Raw genomic sequence first — 17,347 nt, 5'->3', positions numbered from 1 at the left:
TTCATATCTGCCTCTAGGAGCCTGACACACATATATCAGTATCAGTGTTTATGTTAAAGACATGAAAACCTTTATTTCATAGAATAAACAACGCAAATATCATTTATGTTCACATTCTATGCATTTTCTTAATTCATCTTCTGTATATTAGAGATGTTCCACTACTGAAACCAGCCTGAGACACAAATCTGTGTATAAGTATATTAGTTTTACTTTTTCTCCTTAGAAGTGATTTCTGGTAGTGTTATCTTTTGCTTTGTTTAACATATATATATATATATATCAGTGAATTATTCAGTATCAGGATCAGCCTCCAAAAATCTATATTGGTGTGAGTCTAACATATAAATCTGTGTGTGTGTGTGTGTGTGAGTGTGAGTGTGTGTGTGTGTGTGTGTTCTCCCTGTTTTACTGTTTTATTTGCTCCGAGGTTTTGTTTGTTTCCCCAATCGTTTACAAACATTTAATGTTGCTTATAACGTGTTTTTTTTTTATTTTTACGAGGGATCATGAAATATTAAAGAGCTCTGAGATACGAGACGTCGCTGTCGGTGCCGTGAGGCTGCACTCGCTGCTCTTATCCACACTGGTATTTACTCTCTCCCAGTCCTGAGCCGTGGCGTGCTTCAGCAAATGAGATAAATATTTTACTAAATGCATTTGGGGGAAAACTGCAGCTAAACACTTCTTGTTGATTAAAAGATGGGTTCAAGTTTCTTCAAGTTTTTGGGGCTTTGGCTGAGAGTCCAGATGCATTTTTTGCATTTAATTAGTCCCAATTTATTCTTTGCCCTTTGCCTCAGGAAAACATAAATCCAGAGCCAATGATTATCGGTGCAATAACAACCACACACCCTCCTGACACTCGGATGAGTTCGGAGTGTGGAGGTGAGGAAAGAGGCTGCAGACGTTGTATTTCTGTCTCTGGCTCTGCAAACTCTCTGTGACACTTGTTAATGTGCAGAGTGCAGCGGTATGAGAGTCGTCCTGCAGAGAGAGCGGCTGTCAAACGGCTCCTCCGTCTCTAATGTGTTTGTTTGGATCATGAATTTACGACGTGATCAGACGGAACCATCTTACAGAGTATTACAGCCTCAGACTCTGAACCAGCCCCTTGGCGCCGCTGCTGCAAAATGTAAAAGCACAAAGTCTAACGAGTGCAAACCTTCACTTACACGTTCGCTTGGGTTGAGACATTGGAGGCGGGGACAGTGGCTGATGCTCTCCTCCTTCTTCTGAGATTGGTCACTTCAAACAATCCAGTCCACCGCCAATCACTGATCTTCTAACTTCGTACTTGGCGGGAGATTCATCAAGAAATGTCGAAGTTTGAGAAGAAGGAGGAACAATGAGTCACTTAACACAACAGCAGGGGTATTTACAGTGTGACCCACAAAGAACGCAGGTCTAGATAAGATAAGATAAGATAAGATAAGATAAGACTTTATTGATCCCACGCTGGTGAAATTCACTTGTTACATCAGCATATTGTCAAAATAAAGTCGAGATTAGAACACGTGAAAGTATAAAATAGAATAAAATAAGCACATATACACCTTTCTTTGCAAATAACGGTAAATTACCTTGAGTAAATTACATAAAGACTTATGTATAAATATATAAATTGGTATAACTTCATATGGCAGAGGTCTGATCCTTTTCTAAACCTTTTATTGTGCATTTTCCAGATCCAGATGAATATCACATATTCATTCCAGGTGTAAGCAGTGATAATAAACCCCAGTGAGTTAATCCACTGTGGGAGTTAAAGTGTGTCGCAGCCCAGCCACCCGTCGCCCTGAAGGACAACCTAAAGCTGCTGATCAATACCTGGGCGTGCACGAGGTGCGCTCGTGGGTTTAAGCATTAAAGAGTCTTCCAGCGAGACTCTCTCACTTCATCACTCGGCCGTGCAGCCGGAAAACATCCGTCAAAACGCCTTTCACTCCCTCTGCGGCTCCTCCTGAAGCCCTGAAATCCTCAGATAGACGACTTGCGCGCGGAGCACAATAGAGTTGGAATCAGCAAAAGTAGAAGCGAATCCATTTTTCACTTGAAAGTTCTCCGTGGCGGCACAATGCGGCGGCGGCGGCGTCTGTCGTTTAAAGGACTCGAGCTGTTTTGCATTTTGCTGCATCATGGCCCCAACCTGCCCTGAGAGAAGTTCGTCTAATCTGTGCAGCACCCCCCCCCCCCTGCTGTGTCTTATTTTACTTTCTAAATGTACCCACCCTTCAGGAGAGCCTTGTATTTTAGCATGCGGCTCTGCGGTGCACTTCCACCATCCGGCCTGCTAGAGCTGAATTTAAATCAATATGGCCGCAGGGGGAATGGAGCATATCTCGTCCATCTGCTGCACCTCATCAAGCTGCTGTTGGCTGTTGCTCCGAGTTAAAATTAGAGGAGAAGCTTGTTTGATAGTGCGAGCGAGGAAAATAAGTGTGGATAATGTGGTGACGCGGGCGAGGTCGTGCTCCCACTCGCTTCACACGGCATGTTTAAGTAAAGGAAGTGGTCGGGCCCCGTCTCTCTCTCGCTTCTCTCCTGCTCTTCTCCTCCATCACTGTTATTAACGGTTGTGTGTGTGGGGGGGGGGAAGCCGCCCACAAGCCCTGTCTGCAGTCAGATCTTCATTAAACGCAGCTTGCACAAGATTAAGGCGGCCATTTGTTAAGTCCACTCGCTGTCAGGAGATATGAAGAGAGGGAGAGGTGGTGGTGGAGGAGGATGAGGCAGGAGGATGAGGATGAGGATGAGGATGAGGATGAGGAAGGAGGAAGACAAGTGAAAGAAGGGGAAAAGTAAAATACCAGTCATGACACACGCTCAAGGTCACCCCCCCGTTTCTGAGAATCCATACTGTCTCCGTGCCTGTCGGCCCCCTGGACCCATCAGCCGGCCGAGCGACGCATCTGTAACCGTGGATGTGTCAGGTTCAGTCTCAGTTCAACCCCTGACACCACATCTAATGTTTGCTCCTCGATAACCATACGCATAATGCACATCGGTGGAGGGTTATATTTGGAATTCACCCTCCCTCTCCTGCACACACCACACACGCACACACACACACACACACACACACACACACACACACACGCGCACTCACACACACTAAGACACACACACACACGGGCAAAATTGAAGTTGTGTCTATGAACAGTAAGAGGCCATAGGCAAATTTATGTTTGCACTCTCCATACATCTTTCACACGAGCCTCAACTGTCACCATACATCACTTCAGCGGGTAGAGGTTACACACACACACACACACACATACACACACACACACACACACACACACACACACACACACACACTCATAGTATGTGTCTTCTATATGAGCATTTATCAATTTCCCCGACACTCATCCACGGCTGCAGCCCTGTGTGTGTGTGTGTGTGTGTGTGTGTGTGTGTGTGTGTGTGTGTGTGTGTGTGTGTGTGTGTGTGTGTGTGTGTGTGTGTGTGTGTGTGTGTGTGTGTGTGTGTGTGAGCTGGCTGATGGCACAGTGGTGTGTATGACTGATGAATTATTAACAACGCCATCAGCCGGATGCCCACACTGCCTAACCTCACATGCTCTGCAGAATTTAGCATGCATCATCAGATGCATTAGGCGTCCCACTTTAGAGCCTGCTCAAAATAGAAAAGGGGGAAAGCAACAAAAAAAAAAAAAGAAGAAAGAAATCAGGGTTTCGTTCGCTTTGTTGTGTAACCTAAAAAACTCTCTCTTCTTTTCTCCCGCTTCTCTCTGTTCTGTAAATTGAAGAAGTCGCTTCCAGAGATATGAAGAACGTGTCCGGGCGTCGGAGGATTTAGCAAAACGCATCTTCTGCTGCCTTTTTAAAAAAAAGAAATGTTCTGTCTCTTTGCGCCAAAAAGCTTCTGACTTCAAAGGTGCAGCTCGTCTCTGTGATTTATCCATTTATTTATTCTGAGTTTCTCTTAATGCCGACGGACGTGTTTGACGGCTGATTAATGAGAAACAGGGAGAAAGGTCTGATCTGTTATTGTGTTAATTGTAAAACAGCTTTGACGTCTGTTGAGTCTTTAAATGATGACACTTAGGAGAAAATACAGTTTGTAATTTATCATAAACTTGTTTTATGATATTTATCTGTCGTTTGTTATCATACTTTTAATAATTTTTGAATTCTCTGACCATCATTAGCTCTTCTGCTCCTTTGAATCCTGCATCACGGCTGATTTCTCGCTCACGCTCATTATCACTGCTTGTAAACTACATTGACTTCCTGTGTTTCCTGCTCTCATCGGCCTGCAGTGCTGCGATGGAAATCTGAACTTGTATAATCCTGCAGTGTCTGTGTTATCTCTTTTGTGATGTTTGCATGTGCTGATCTTTGTTTATTCTGAATTTAGTCCATCAATCCAACAGGGGAACTGAAAACTGAACCAGTTCTCGCTCATTTGAAAACTTGTTAAACTTACACTTTGAACATTCGAGCTGCGGAGTCGAGTTCCTGAGTGGATTGATGTGAAAACCGAGCTTTGAGCTTTCGTGCCTCTGACCCTGGTGACGTGTCCTCGTTTCCTCCTCCAGCCGGTCCAGGGCTTCGACTACGCCAAGAAGCACATGGGACGAACGGGCGACGATGCCGTCTCCGTTACCAAGGAAACGCTGGTGCTGGGGCTGCCTGTGCGAGACGCTCCGTTGTCACTGTCCCTGGATAAGAAGGTCCACCAGGACGGGACGGCCAGTAAGAGGCCGCCATCGGCCGACATTCACAAAGGAGGGTGAGTGACTGACTCTTTACTTCGCTTTAATGAATCCTTGATTGTTTTTTTCTGCTGCTGTTCGATTGTTTAATTAAGAATCAGCAGATATTGAACTTGGTTGAGTGTGTGTATCAGTGGGAACTCACTCACTCCTGCACAGACTCTGGCTCTGGCAGCGTGGGGATGGGGATGCTTTGCCAAAACTTATTAATTCATAACATCATCGCCATCACCTGTGATTCTGCAGAGAGTTGAAATAACAGCCCGATTCGTCAGTTCCCTGCTCGCTGCCTCGTCGAGGAGACGCTCAAAGTTCTGCAGCAGCTGCTTCATTCAGGGAAACGGTGACAAAACCCCCGAGCAGACGTCAGTGTTGAACCAGTAATGAGCAGCACAGACTCTGAGAGATCGACAGGATCTGAGGATAAGTCCAGTGTCAACAAGGAGCTGTTCACTGACAGAGTGAACACATGTCGTCACAGGAGGAAATGTGCTTAAAGATTTACAGAATTACTGAGTTTAAACACTGATTTGTGTCGGATCTGTTTCTGTCGGATCTTTTAAAGTCTAAGGTTTAATGAATTGTTACATATGTTAAAATGTGACACACTAAACAGGAAAATATGTTCGGATTTGTCTTTGTTAGAAATTTGTTTTTTAAGAGAAATGTTTGTAAAGTAATAAAACTACAAACAGGCAGAAGCGGTTCACAGATTAACACCAATATGTGAGTCATGGTTCCTCAGCTCCTGCTTCATTATCCAGTTTATTTACAGCCTGGACAGAGTTAAAATATCACGACTGTTACTCGGTAGATTCTGTGAAATTGTAGTAGTAAAAGTAGTAAAAATGCCAATAGGGAAATAATGTAACACAGAGAAATGAAGGACGTTTTCAAGCCTCCGGCAAAAGCATCGGTCCCTTCGGAGTACGAATATTTACATCAAGAAAGTTACTGATCGTAGTTCTGCCTTCATACCTGTGTCAAGATTGTTTCAGCTTCTCATTTGAGATGTCACAAAACCCCAGATCCCCCCCCCCCCGGCTCCGTGTCTCCGTGATTCAGAATAAAACTCAGCATCTACAGTTAAGAACCAACCGAGATTCAAGTGTTGCTTCACTTTTACAGTCGGAGATTATAAAGACGTGAGACTCTGATCAGTTACAAACCTCTACGCTGGTTTTAGGAAAAAGTTCATCAAGCCCTTTGTAACAACTGGATCTGATCCAGAGCTTCCAGTAGCTACAGTGGATCAGACTGGTTTACTGGTTACCTGTCCCCAGCATTTATGTCTTTGATAATCTTTATAACTTTACCTGTAAAACTGTCAGATTACAAAATTGGAGAAGACATAATTTTGCAACAATCCACCAACAGAATAAAAACTGTAATTTTTACAAAAGTAGTCGTAATGAAAGTTGTAATTTAAGGAGAATAGTCGTAATTTTACAAAAAATATAGTCTGAATATTACAAGAACAAAGTCGTATTGAAGTTATACTTCATTAAAGGTTTCACAAATAACAAAACACTTGATTTGTCTCATCAGCAACATGATCATCAGTATCAGGACTTTGAAAAGTTTGTGTAAGAAACAGAGTCGAATGTGAACAGACAATGTTGCACTTTGTACTTTCTACTTATCATTATCTTTATTGTCTCGTCTATTTTACGCGTGAGCGACGAATCCGATTTGTAAACATCTGGCGAGATCACACAGTTTTAAAACGTATTCATCAAAACATGCAAATCAGTTTTATTCCCGTGATCCGTTGTGTTCACCAACACCGAAAAACATTTCGAGCAAAGTGATGTAAACATCTTTTTAAACTTTTCCTTCCCCCGGACGTTTTCTCTACTACACCAAGCTCCTCCCTCCCGCCCACGTTCGATGGCAGCGTCTTTCCTGCAGGAGTTTTGGAGTCGGAAATTAAACGCATCCTGCCTCCTCTCACAAAAATGCTAATTCAGAAACACACACACACACACGTACGTTCGACTGAGCCTGGTTTTAAACACAAGTGAATGGAGGTGGGATTAGTTGTGCTTTGCCTCTCAAGGATGATAAACACATGTATATTTATAAACCTGGCTACAGTCACGCCAGAGGGAACCATTCAGTGCAACAATGATGACAGTGTAAAAAAGCTGGAGGAGCTGCCACAGTGAGATAATAAGCTTTTTACCGACCTGCACACACGCATGCGTCTTCAGGGGAGCCAGTTCTTTAAGAGAAGGAATCTCGGGTGTAATCTTCCACGCTGGGTGTTGCACTTATTAGAAAATGAGGCAGCATCTCCAGACCCTGTAACCCGTGCAGTGTGCGGCGCAGCCACAGGAGCCGTGCACCAAAACAACAACAACAACAACAACAACAACAAAGGAGGCAATTATCCCTGGACTTTAGAGCAGTGAGGGAACACGGAGCGAAAACTTCTGAAGGGAGTTTTTCTCTCCTCGAGTGCACAGACACACAAACAGGCTTGGGTTCATAAATCAGAGGGGAAACGACTTTAAAGACAGATGTGCTGCAGGAAAACCAGAAGCTGAAAGTCTCTCGTCCTCGGCACTGGACACTGAGAAGTTCACAGTGGGTTTTCACGTACTTACAGTCGAGAGGTGCAGAGTTACATAACTGTCATTTTTACATCTGTGAAATGACCGTGGTTTGCAGACAGTACCACCCACAGGCACTTCACTGTGGGCTCTTTATCATGCATGCAGAAAAAGGAACATTGAAATAAAATGTTTTAGATCCGGGTGCAGGAGGAGGAGGAGGTAGAGCGGGTCGTCCTCTAACCACAAGGTCAGCGGTTCAATCCCGGTCTCCCAGCTGTGCCAACACGGTGTGGGAGTGATGTGTAATAGAGAAAGTGCTGCACAGTATGAACGTTTGTGTGAATGGTCGTCAAGACGAGAAAAGATCTATATAAATACAGAACAACCATAATCATTATGTTTTAAACCTTTTTTTTAATCTAATTCAATTAATTCAAATCAAATTTAACAGAAGATAAACCAATCAATTTAATAAGAATGACCTCAAATGACAGAATCCATCTTAAAGAAGAATTTATTTGAAGTTTACTTTCTGACTATTTATTTTAACGCATCTGTTAACATGTACGTATCAGGGATTAGAATCTATACTGCAGCCATCCACCAGGGGGCGATTCATCTATTTTGGCTTCACTTTGAGGAAGCGGTTACGTCATAGTTTGTTGTGTAACATTTCATCGTGCTACATTTACCCTGTTGATGATGATGAGTGGAAGTTCAGGGACCAGCAAAGTCAACGATCCTCTGGGAACCATGAATATCTAAAAAGTGTTTTAAACATATGTCAATTTGTGCAGAATAATTTTTCAGTCCTTTTATTTTGAGAAGAAATATAGTGTTATGATCGAAAAGAAGCAGAGAGGTGGAACTAATGATCCTTTTCTCAAAATCGTTATTAAAAGTTCTCGGATACAGATCTGTTATTGGGGGTTTAACTACAGACACACACACATATACAAATCATGGATTCAGAGAATTGTTACACCGTTAACTTAATACAATATGTACATAATAATTTTTGATATAAAAATGTCTTTTCTAATTATCACCCTCTGCAAATTCTTTGATCAAAATGTATAATTTTGGTTTAAGTGAAATCAAATCATGAATTTTAATCTCCTATGAGCTGATTCAGCTGTTTCCTGGACCCGATCGTAGTGAAGTGATGGTCTCAGTGTGTTGAGGTGAAACTCTGCAGCAGTTCTTCTCTTCCCAGGAGTTGAAGCAGCAGCTTCACAGACAGTGAATTGATTCTGCTCCTCCTCCAGAGAGCTCCTCCTGTTTCTCCTCAGTGTGTGAGGCTCAGAGGAGAAACAGGAGCAGGACGTGACTTCCCTTCACTGGGATTATTGATTCCTCCTCTCGCTGCCCTTCCCGGACAGGTTTACTGGGAACACGCGTCGTATTTCTGCCTCCGTCCCTGCAGCTCTTTGCTTAATACCACATGACGTTTACTGGGACCCGGCTGCAGAGTGTGTTCACGCAGTGTGTGTTCACGCAGTGTGTGTTCACGCAGTGTGTGTTCACGCAGTGTGTGTCGGCCTCGCCTGTGGCTCCGTAATGTCCAGTCTCACTTATCTGTGCGTCTCTCACCACCTGTAGAACGGCCTGTCACGTCGTGTCTCTGCTGTGGCTTACATGCCCCGAGGCTGTGTGTGTGTGTGTGTGTGTGTGTGGGGGGGGGGGGGGGGGGGGGGGGGGTTACTGGACTGTCTGAGGCAGAAACACAGTTCTTGTCTAAGTACCTATGATTGTGTGTGTGTGCGTGTGTTTGTGTATTCAACATGGGTTTCCTGGTGTGTGTGAGTCAGTTATCATACATGTTTTTGCATGTTGTAATTGTTTATACACAATTGTGCACTTACATTTGTGTAATTAAATACACAAAGAACTGCAGTTTACAGCAGTGCAGCAGTTCATTAAATGATTTCATGATGTTTATCAGCTAACAGTCACATCCCTGTTATTCTCATTCGCTGTCTGACCACCAATTGTTAATGTTAATTTTTAAAACCCCGAAATAAAATGGATCTATTGTGTGTTGACAGCATGAACTGTCTGATGATGCCCTCATTGTGAACATGCTGAGACTCACAAGTCCTCCCCTCCTCTCCTCCCTCCCCTCCTCTCCTCCCTCCCCTCCTCTCCTCTCTCCTCTCCCTCACTTCCCTCTGTTGCCATGGCTACTGTAGACGGTTGCCAAGCGAGGAGGACGGCTCGGTGTCGAGTAGCGGCTCGGCGAAGCTGAACGCCAGCAAGAGCTCGTCGGCCCGTCGGACGGCGACCGGCAGCAGCACCAAGAACGCCAAGGAGGAGCTGCACAAGAGGAGCACCAACGGTGAGGAGGAGGAGGAGGAGGAGGAGGAGGAAGAGTCAGCAGGGATGAAAGAGAGAAATAAGATTAAGGATAAACTGAGGGTGTTTGTGCGAGTAGAAAGAGACGGCGGATGCATGTGGAGACAAAAGTCTGACAACACAATGAAACACACAAACACACAAACACACAAACACACACTGCTACTCCTCTCGCACACACGTTCCCATACTTCACCCACAGGATCATTAATATGAAATCATGACGTGCACATGAGCACAAACGCACTCAATCATTCAGTGACTCAGCCTCCTGCTGCATCACGGAGCTGACGACACTTCTTCTCACAGCACTTACTCTCTCTGGTCTTTTTTTACACTCACACACACACACACACACACACACACACACACACACACACACACACACACACACACACACACACACACACACACACACACACACACACACACACAGCGCTGGTACTACAGCGTGCAGATAGAAGCCTGCGGTCGGCCGAGTTTGTTCCTTGAACGTTGCATCACGTTATTTTTGAGCCGGATCCCAGAGGAAAGGCAGGAAGTTGTGACACGGCACTGTCACGTGAGGTGTTTTCAAAGACACACAACCCACAGCACGTGATTTGTGTATCGGAAAAAATGACGCATCATTAAACTCTCAGATTCTATCCTCATCCTGAGTCGCTGTTAAAATAAAAAACAGCATTTTAATTTTAATTACAGGGATTGTTTCTTTCCCATCTTTCTGCTGAGGCTCTGGGTTTATTAGCAGCTTAAACACAAATAACTATTTGATCACGAGTTATAGTTTATCACTGTTTAATAAAACTTTATATTAATGATTTACAAGCTGTAAACGACTGTATGGAGCTGGTTTACTGCCAAACCCTCAAAACTGTATCAAAGACAAAATGCAATCAACAGAATACATTTTATTGTAAATGCCAAAAATACTTCAAAATACTCCACACTTTAGAAAGTACAACAATCATAATTAAGTGATAATTTTACAAGAATACATTCATGATATGAGAATAAAGATGCAGTTATTATCTTCATGTTAGACGTTGAAAATCAGAAGATCAGTCTGTCTCCTGTGTGGAGCATCTTGTTAAGTTTTACTTTTGTATTTTAGTGTTTAAGTTTCACAAAAAACGAAATACTTGATGTTTTGTCTCATCCGCTCCACATGATCCTAAATATCAGGATTGTGAAACAACAGGATACCGGAGGAGAGAAACTCTGACCAACGCTCGTTCTCCTTGTTCTTTAATCTCCTAATATTACAACTACATTCTTGAAATCTCAGAATTTGGCTCTTATCCTTCTTAATCAGAGACACATGCGTATCTTAAAAGTCAAAACAAAATGTCCCAGGATCATCTGCTGCTCACGCTCTCGTCTCCAGAACCTGTTGTCTGCGGTGGCAGTGAATACATCCTCGATATGACTTGTTCAGCAGAACGTTTTCCAGCTGGCAGAATCGTTGCATAAACATGTCTCTGATCCCTGATAACGCTGCGACGTTGCTTCTGTTCGGTGACATCCGGGGACGCTGTGCTTCTCAATCCCTTTTGCATCAGCAAACCAGCGTTCACAGTAATTTGTGTGATTTATGGTGTTTATGCAGCCGAATGAATGAACGGAGGGAGGAGAGGATGAGTAATTGTCTCATTTGTCACCAGTTTTTCTCGGGAGAACTGGAGACGGACAGTTTTCAGTTCATATACTTGGGATCTGTTAAAGAAAATTTAAAGATAAGTTCTGATAATCAGCACAACAAAAGGCTGCAGGAGACGTTGCACACAGGTTTCACTGCCAGTTCATTGAAAGGAATGAAGTGACACGAGAAAACCCGTCTCCTGCCAAGACGCACAAATCCTCTGTCTTTATTCTAAATATGGAGCAGGAAACCGGATTAACTGAATTTACCAGCTCCTCTAAAGCTCAGTCATCAGCCCACAGCATTTTATTTATCCTGCTCGCAAACAAAACACGTCAGAATGAATTCATAGGGCTGCGGTGGTTGGTGCTTTTTTTCCCTCACGGGTTCGAACCTGACGCCGATTCTGTGTGGGGTTTGATCACAGAAAGTTTTCTCTGGGTGCGTACGCCCGCGGCTCAGGCGTTAGAGCGGGTCGCCCATTAACCACAAGCTCGGTGGTTCAAACACGAGCAGGATACTGAACCGCAGCTGCCCTCGTCTTGTGTGAATGTGCGATTGAAAGAAGAAAGAATAACGGAAATGTTTCCAGGGGGAACCCAAAGGAAGTGATGAGCCTGTCTGTAGTTCAATGCTTTGTGAAGTTCAATCCCCACTGACGAGGAGCAGGCTTCAGTAACTTCACAAAGCAGTGAACTACAGACAGCCAATTAAAAAACTATACTGCAGCCGGCCACCAGGGGGTGAGAGAGACATTTTGGCTTCAGTTTCGGGAGCTGTCACGTCGTCCATGTTTATTTACAGTTAATGGTCCAAAAACATCCAGTTTAGACTTTAGATTTCCTGTAGGTGTGAGTGTGATTGGTCAGTGGTCTCCAGCTCCTCCCCCTCGACCCTCAGAGGAGAAGCCTTATAGCTGATGACTGGTTTTACTGGGAGTTTCATGCTGGAACTATTTCTGTAAGACCAGAGTCCTGATGCAGAGTCAACCAGCTCCTGTCTCCGTCCATGATGAGCAGCATTAAAGTGGCTCCTTTGTGTTTCCGTGCTAATGACGCCAGCGTCTGCTATTTAAGTTGAGCTGCGGAGCAAAAAGGTCACAAATGGATGAGAGCAAAAGGATTTTTATCTTTTTCAGGTGGTTCTCTGATACGTCGGGGGGGTGTTTTTAATCATAGCTGTGCCTCCGCCGTGTTATCAGCTCAACATGATGATGTTTTTCGGCTTCATGTTTCACGAGACCGCTGCTGATAACGGCGTCTTTTATTCTGCAGGGAGAAAAACACGTTTAACTGTGTGAGGACACCTTTTAATTTAGTGCTTTTCATTTCACCCCCCCCCCCCCCCCCCCCCCCCCCGGAATCTTATTTGTAAGATTAAGTCAGGATGAGTGAACAATACGTGACGCTGATAGCACATGATGATAAGAGAGAACAGTTACATCTCATTCATGTGTCGCAGAAGCTGCAGGAAAATCAGAGAGTAACAAAGGAAGGGAAACAACATTCAGTTTCTACGGATCCACACTAAATTGTATTGGTTCTTCCCTGAACAATACAACAAGTAGAACGATGCTAACTATAACACAAACAAAACGAAAACATAACCTCCTTGACAAAGGGAATAAAACCAAACTAATGAACGAACATCAGAGAGATAAGAACTTCCTGAGATGACAGAAAACCATCTTTGATCATCTCTTTGAAAGAGTTGAAAAGACGTCTTTTTAACACGTGTTACCTTTAGATGTTCGGTTGAGTTCTTACACTTAAAAAATAATTCTCTTGATGTTTTCGCCTCGTTATTTTGCCGTCATTACCAGTTTGTCTCGGAAGTGCAATGAATTATGGGATATGTTGGGCTGGGAAGGATCCACCCAGTAGTCGCACCGCTGTTACACAATCGACTACGAATAAAGCCAACAAAGGAAAATCGCCCCTAAATTGAAACACAGCCACAATCTGTCTTTGTACACAAATCTTTATAAACATTTGAAGAACCAGATCAGCGTTGTCGTCCTTACGGTTACATCACCACCGTGGCTAAAAAGCTCATGTTCATATTTGTCAGTATTAAATAGATCCCTGCGGTAAACAGTCACAGGTCTCGTCAACAAGCAGATTGTCGGCTGAGTCACAGTGTTTATCTCCACACGTACAGAAAACACTGTTCGTGACAGTGGCTGCAAACTGAAGTGGTTTTGTTCCAGTTACACAAACATGTGTCTTGGATTTGCCCGATCGGACGTAAACACGGAGACGAGGGTCGTCTCAGGGAAACACCGTGAAGAAGTCAACGATCGTCTTTTGTTGTGATGGTGATGAAGATTTCAGGACAGTGTTGAGAGGACGCCTGGTCCACGTGTGTCTGGTTCACGCCGCTCGTGACGCCGTCTGTTCTGACCGTCTCCGTCTCCGTGTGAGAGGCAGGAACTCACAACGCAGGCTGAGCTGCAGCCGGGATGAATGGTGACTGTGTGGGTTGGGAGATGAGTTAATGGCAGACTGGTGTAAACCTACAATGAAGCAGTCTGCCATATGATGTCAGTCAGGCAGTGAGTCACACAGGAGCCAGCACAACACAACGCAACACAACACAACTCTGTCCATCTGCTGCATTAACACACAGAACTGCAGTTAACAGCAGCAGAGGACATACAGGTGACTTATTTTCTGATAATTAGTGGAAACAACGTGAAAATGCAACATTTATATTGCTCTAACGTGCACTTTTAGAGTTGCCATGACAACTAGTTAAGTACATTACAGACAGAAATGAGACTATGTCTGACTGAAGGCGTCTGTGGCGTCGGTGGTGATCTGAGAACTCGGGGGGGGGGGGGGGTGACCTCATAACTGGGAGAGTCCGGCTGATTCCAGGAACAACATCTGAGATCTCTGTGTTTGTCAGGAGGTCGATGCAGTGTGAAGAAAAGAGAGCTACACAAACCTGTGTGTGAAGCAACAACACAGAGTCCTCATACTTATATGTTCATGTTGTTATTGAGTCTGATTGTGTGTGTGTGTGTGTGTGTGTGTGTGTGTGTGTGTGTGTGTGTGTGTGTGTGTGTGTGTGTGTTTACAACCTTTTGTGCTGAGCTACACTTTCACAAAATCCCCTTTAACTCGTCAGTCGTTCTCAGACGAGAGGACGAACTCGCCATGTGAACTGTGTGGCTCCAGTTGTTGATGGTGTCTTCAGGACTTGACCCGTTTGTCTTCCTCTTCCTCTCAGACCCGTACGAGGACCACACTGGTTCCCTGCGTCTCATCACCATCAAACCCATGACAGCCCAGCCCACCTACTCCTACCCATCGTCCTCCTCCCACAGTCAGGACTCTGTGGTGCTCAACGGGGACGTGAGTCTGAACGCACACTCACACTCACACACACACACACACACACACACACACACACACACACACACACACACACACACACACACACACACCTGCTAGGCTCAGGTGTGTGTCATATTACGTGCATAGCGGCTTGTCTGTCACGCCCCTAATAAGGTAAAGAGAGAGCGGAGGCTTTTTACACACCCTGGAAAACTTAGTGTTGACACCCGGCAATAAAACAAACAAAGAAGTCGAAGTAGAAGTACGTGTTTGAGACAGAGGCTGAAAAGAGGAGCTGCAGCAAAATTATCAACCTGAATATGAGCAGAATTTTTTCCTGAAGACCGAAATGTTTTCTCAGGCTTTTGAAATTCACTTTTTAGCCTGTTATTTAATTTGATTTTACGTTATTCTTGTACTTCGACTCAGGTTGTTTTATATTTGTTTTATAAATGAACTGGACTCAATCAATTCAAACTTGATGAATTCAAACTAAACACTGTTATCATATACGTACGAAAACCATTTCAAATTTCACATTTATACGAGTCAACATTTGTTTCATATAGACAATAATACTCTCATATTACACAGATAATATATAATCAGTGGTGTTCCTCAGCTTCAGGCGCCTGTTGTTCCATCCTCCATCATTTAACTAACTGCATCTCCTCTGGGACACGTTGCAGTGATGCAGAGTTTAGCTGTTGTTTCTAGAATCACATTTTCTCCTCTCCTCTAAAACCTCACCTCTTATTGTCACTCCCCCCCCCCCCCCCCCCCCCCCCCAGCCTGTCACCTCTCACTCTTTCATCCTCCACTTCCTCCTGTAACACCTCAACCTCCCTGCACCTCTTCTCTGCAGCACAGACACAGGCAGACGACGAATTATCCCTCAGTCTATTTACACAAGACCAGAAAAATAGAGAATACCCTGGTGGCTCTGGGCTTCTCCAGTTCGTCTGGTTTACATGAGACCAGACATCGATGTTCAGGGTGTGACACACGATCTGGTTGTCTGACGGCAGGGAGTCATTGTGCAAACACATTTCTCTGTTTCAAAACCAGAAGGAACAAAAGGATGACAAAGTTTCTAAACTAGAAGGGTGAATGCAGAGTATATACTTCAGCTGCAGGCTGACGCAGGAAGTGAAAGCAGATCCTGGATCAGCCAGCTTCTCTGAATCTGCTGCACATTTTTATGAGTTCTTCCTCGAATCACAAACTTCCAACGGAAATCAGGCGAAGAGTTTTTGAGAAATCCTGCAGAGATTCAGACAAACGGCAAAGAAAACACTGGAATGAGCCTTTAAATGTAATCAAGTCAAACCACATTAAAACAACATGCATCCATTATACTGGTAAATCAGCAAAATGTGAAATTAACAAACAAACAAAAGATCTCACAATGTTAACAAAATAGATTTTTAAAAAGTCTTCATCTGCCCCTTTGTGCAGATTCATGCCAAAATGTAAACTTTCTTGGCTCGTGTCTCATCCTTGCACCGATATTTGTGGAAATCTGTTCTGTACTTTTTCCGCAATCCTGCAAACAAACAAACAAACAAACAAACAAACCTGAAGACATGACCTGCAGGGTAGAGGCAGGAATGTTCCAGTTCCCTGTAAACAAGTCAAACTTATAAGGTCGTGGATCCAGGAAATGAAACTTCAATTTATTGTTTGCAGGCGAACCACAGTGGCCTGAAGCAGAAGTCGGACATCGAGCATTACAGGAACAAGCTGCGTCAGAAGGCCCGGAGGAAGGGGTACGGGGAGTTCTCGCTGTCCGAGAACGGCAGCCACGGCTACAGTCACCGCGACGCCAGGCACGGTCGGCACGACAACGGCCTCAAGGAGCCGATGACCGCCGAGGAGAAGAGGGCCTCGTTCGCAGGATGTCACAAGAGGTATCGGATCGTTGTGATCACAAACACGAGAGCGTCTCTCTCTAATTATTTGGCCCGAATTTCTCCGCAGATGGTTCCACAAATCCAAAGAATCAACCGCAAATTAATATTTTCAAAGTGCGGCTGCCCGCGGGACAGAATCACACCAACTGTGTGTTGGCACTGAAAACGTCCGACGGTCCCAGAACTAGAGGATTAGACCTCGAAGCTGTGACTCCTCAGTGAAACCACTTCATCGTTATTCAAGCAGTATCCTGTTAAACTAACTGCTCTACAACAGAATGGTGTTGTTCTTACTTTCATGAAATTCAGATTTGATTTATTGTTGAATCAATAATTATAAAAATAATAAAGGGCTAAATTAATTGGGTTTTTTCCCCCAGCTCATATTATAGATATGCTGCTGCTCGGTAGCTGTAGAGCAGAGTTGCTAAGGCAACACATAAGGAGTGAGTGAGTATTGAGCGATGACTTTTGGTCGGCACATTAATATTTAAAACTTCGTACAGATAAATGTCAGTTTTTTTACAGATTTAAGTGTTTTAGCTGCTGTTCAGTTGTTTCACTGACTTTAATCCAAACATATTTAAAAGCACCAGCGGCTTTTAAAAGGAAGAAAACCCACTAAATAATGAAGTTGTTTCACATTGGAGATAATTTCATCTGCTGTGATGAGACTTCACAAATTAAAAATCTGCTTTTCAGTCGCTTCACGTTCATTTTGTTTCCAAACCGACCTTGTGGATGAAAGTTTAAACAGGTAAACAGCAAGAAGCCAGGATGATGAAAGTGTTGTAGTG

General features: G+C 44.0%; 1 protein-coding gene across 3 annotated transcripts in view; it reads left to right on the top strand.

Moving 5' to 3' along the window:
* Window positions 1-17,347, top strand: part of kiaa1549la (KIAA1549-like a) — an 84,579-nt gene that overhangs the window by 54,573 nt on the left and 12,659 nt on the right. For all 3 annotated transcript variants that reach the window (XR_004614234.1, XM_034589349.1, XM_034589348.1), the window contains exons 13-16: window positions 4,565-4,758; window positions 9,492-9,637; window positions 14,531-14,655; window positions 16,327-16,547. Coding sequence is in view for 2 of the 3 variants with exons in the window: in XM_034589349.1 (XP_034445240.1) it covers window positions 4,565-4,758; window positions 9,492-9,637; window positions 14,531-14,655; window positions 16,327-16,547 (686 nt within the window). In the remaining variant the exon portion in view is untranslated. The remainder of the gene's footprint in view (window positions 1-4,564; window positions 4,759-9,491; window positions 9,638-14,530; window positions 14,656-16,326; window positions 16,548-17,347) is intronic.

Source organism: Hippoglossus hippoglossus, chromosome 6 (genome assembly GCF_009819705.1).
Source record: "Hippoglossus hippoglossus isolate fHipHip1 chromosome 6, fHipHip1.pri, whole genome shotgun sequence".
NCBI lineage: Eukaryota > Metazoa > Chordata > Actinopteri > Pleuronectiformes > Pleuronectidae > Hippoglossus > Hippoglossus hippoglossus.
This window is presented reverse-complemented; position numbering and strand designations above follow the sequence as displayed.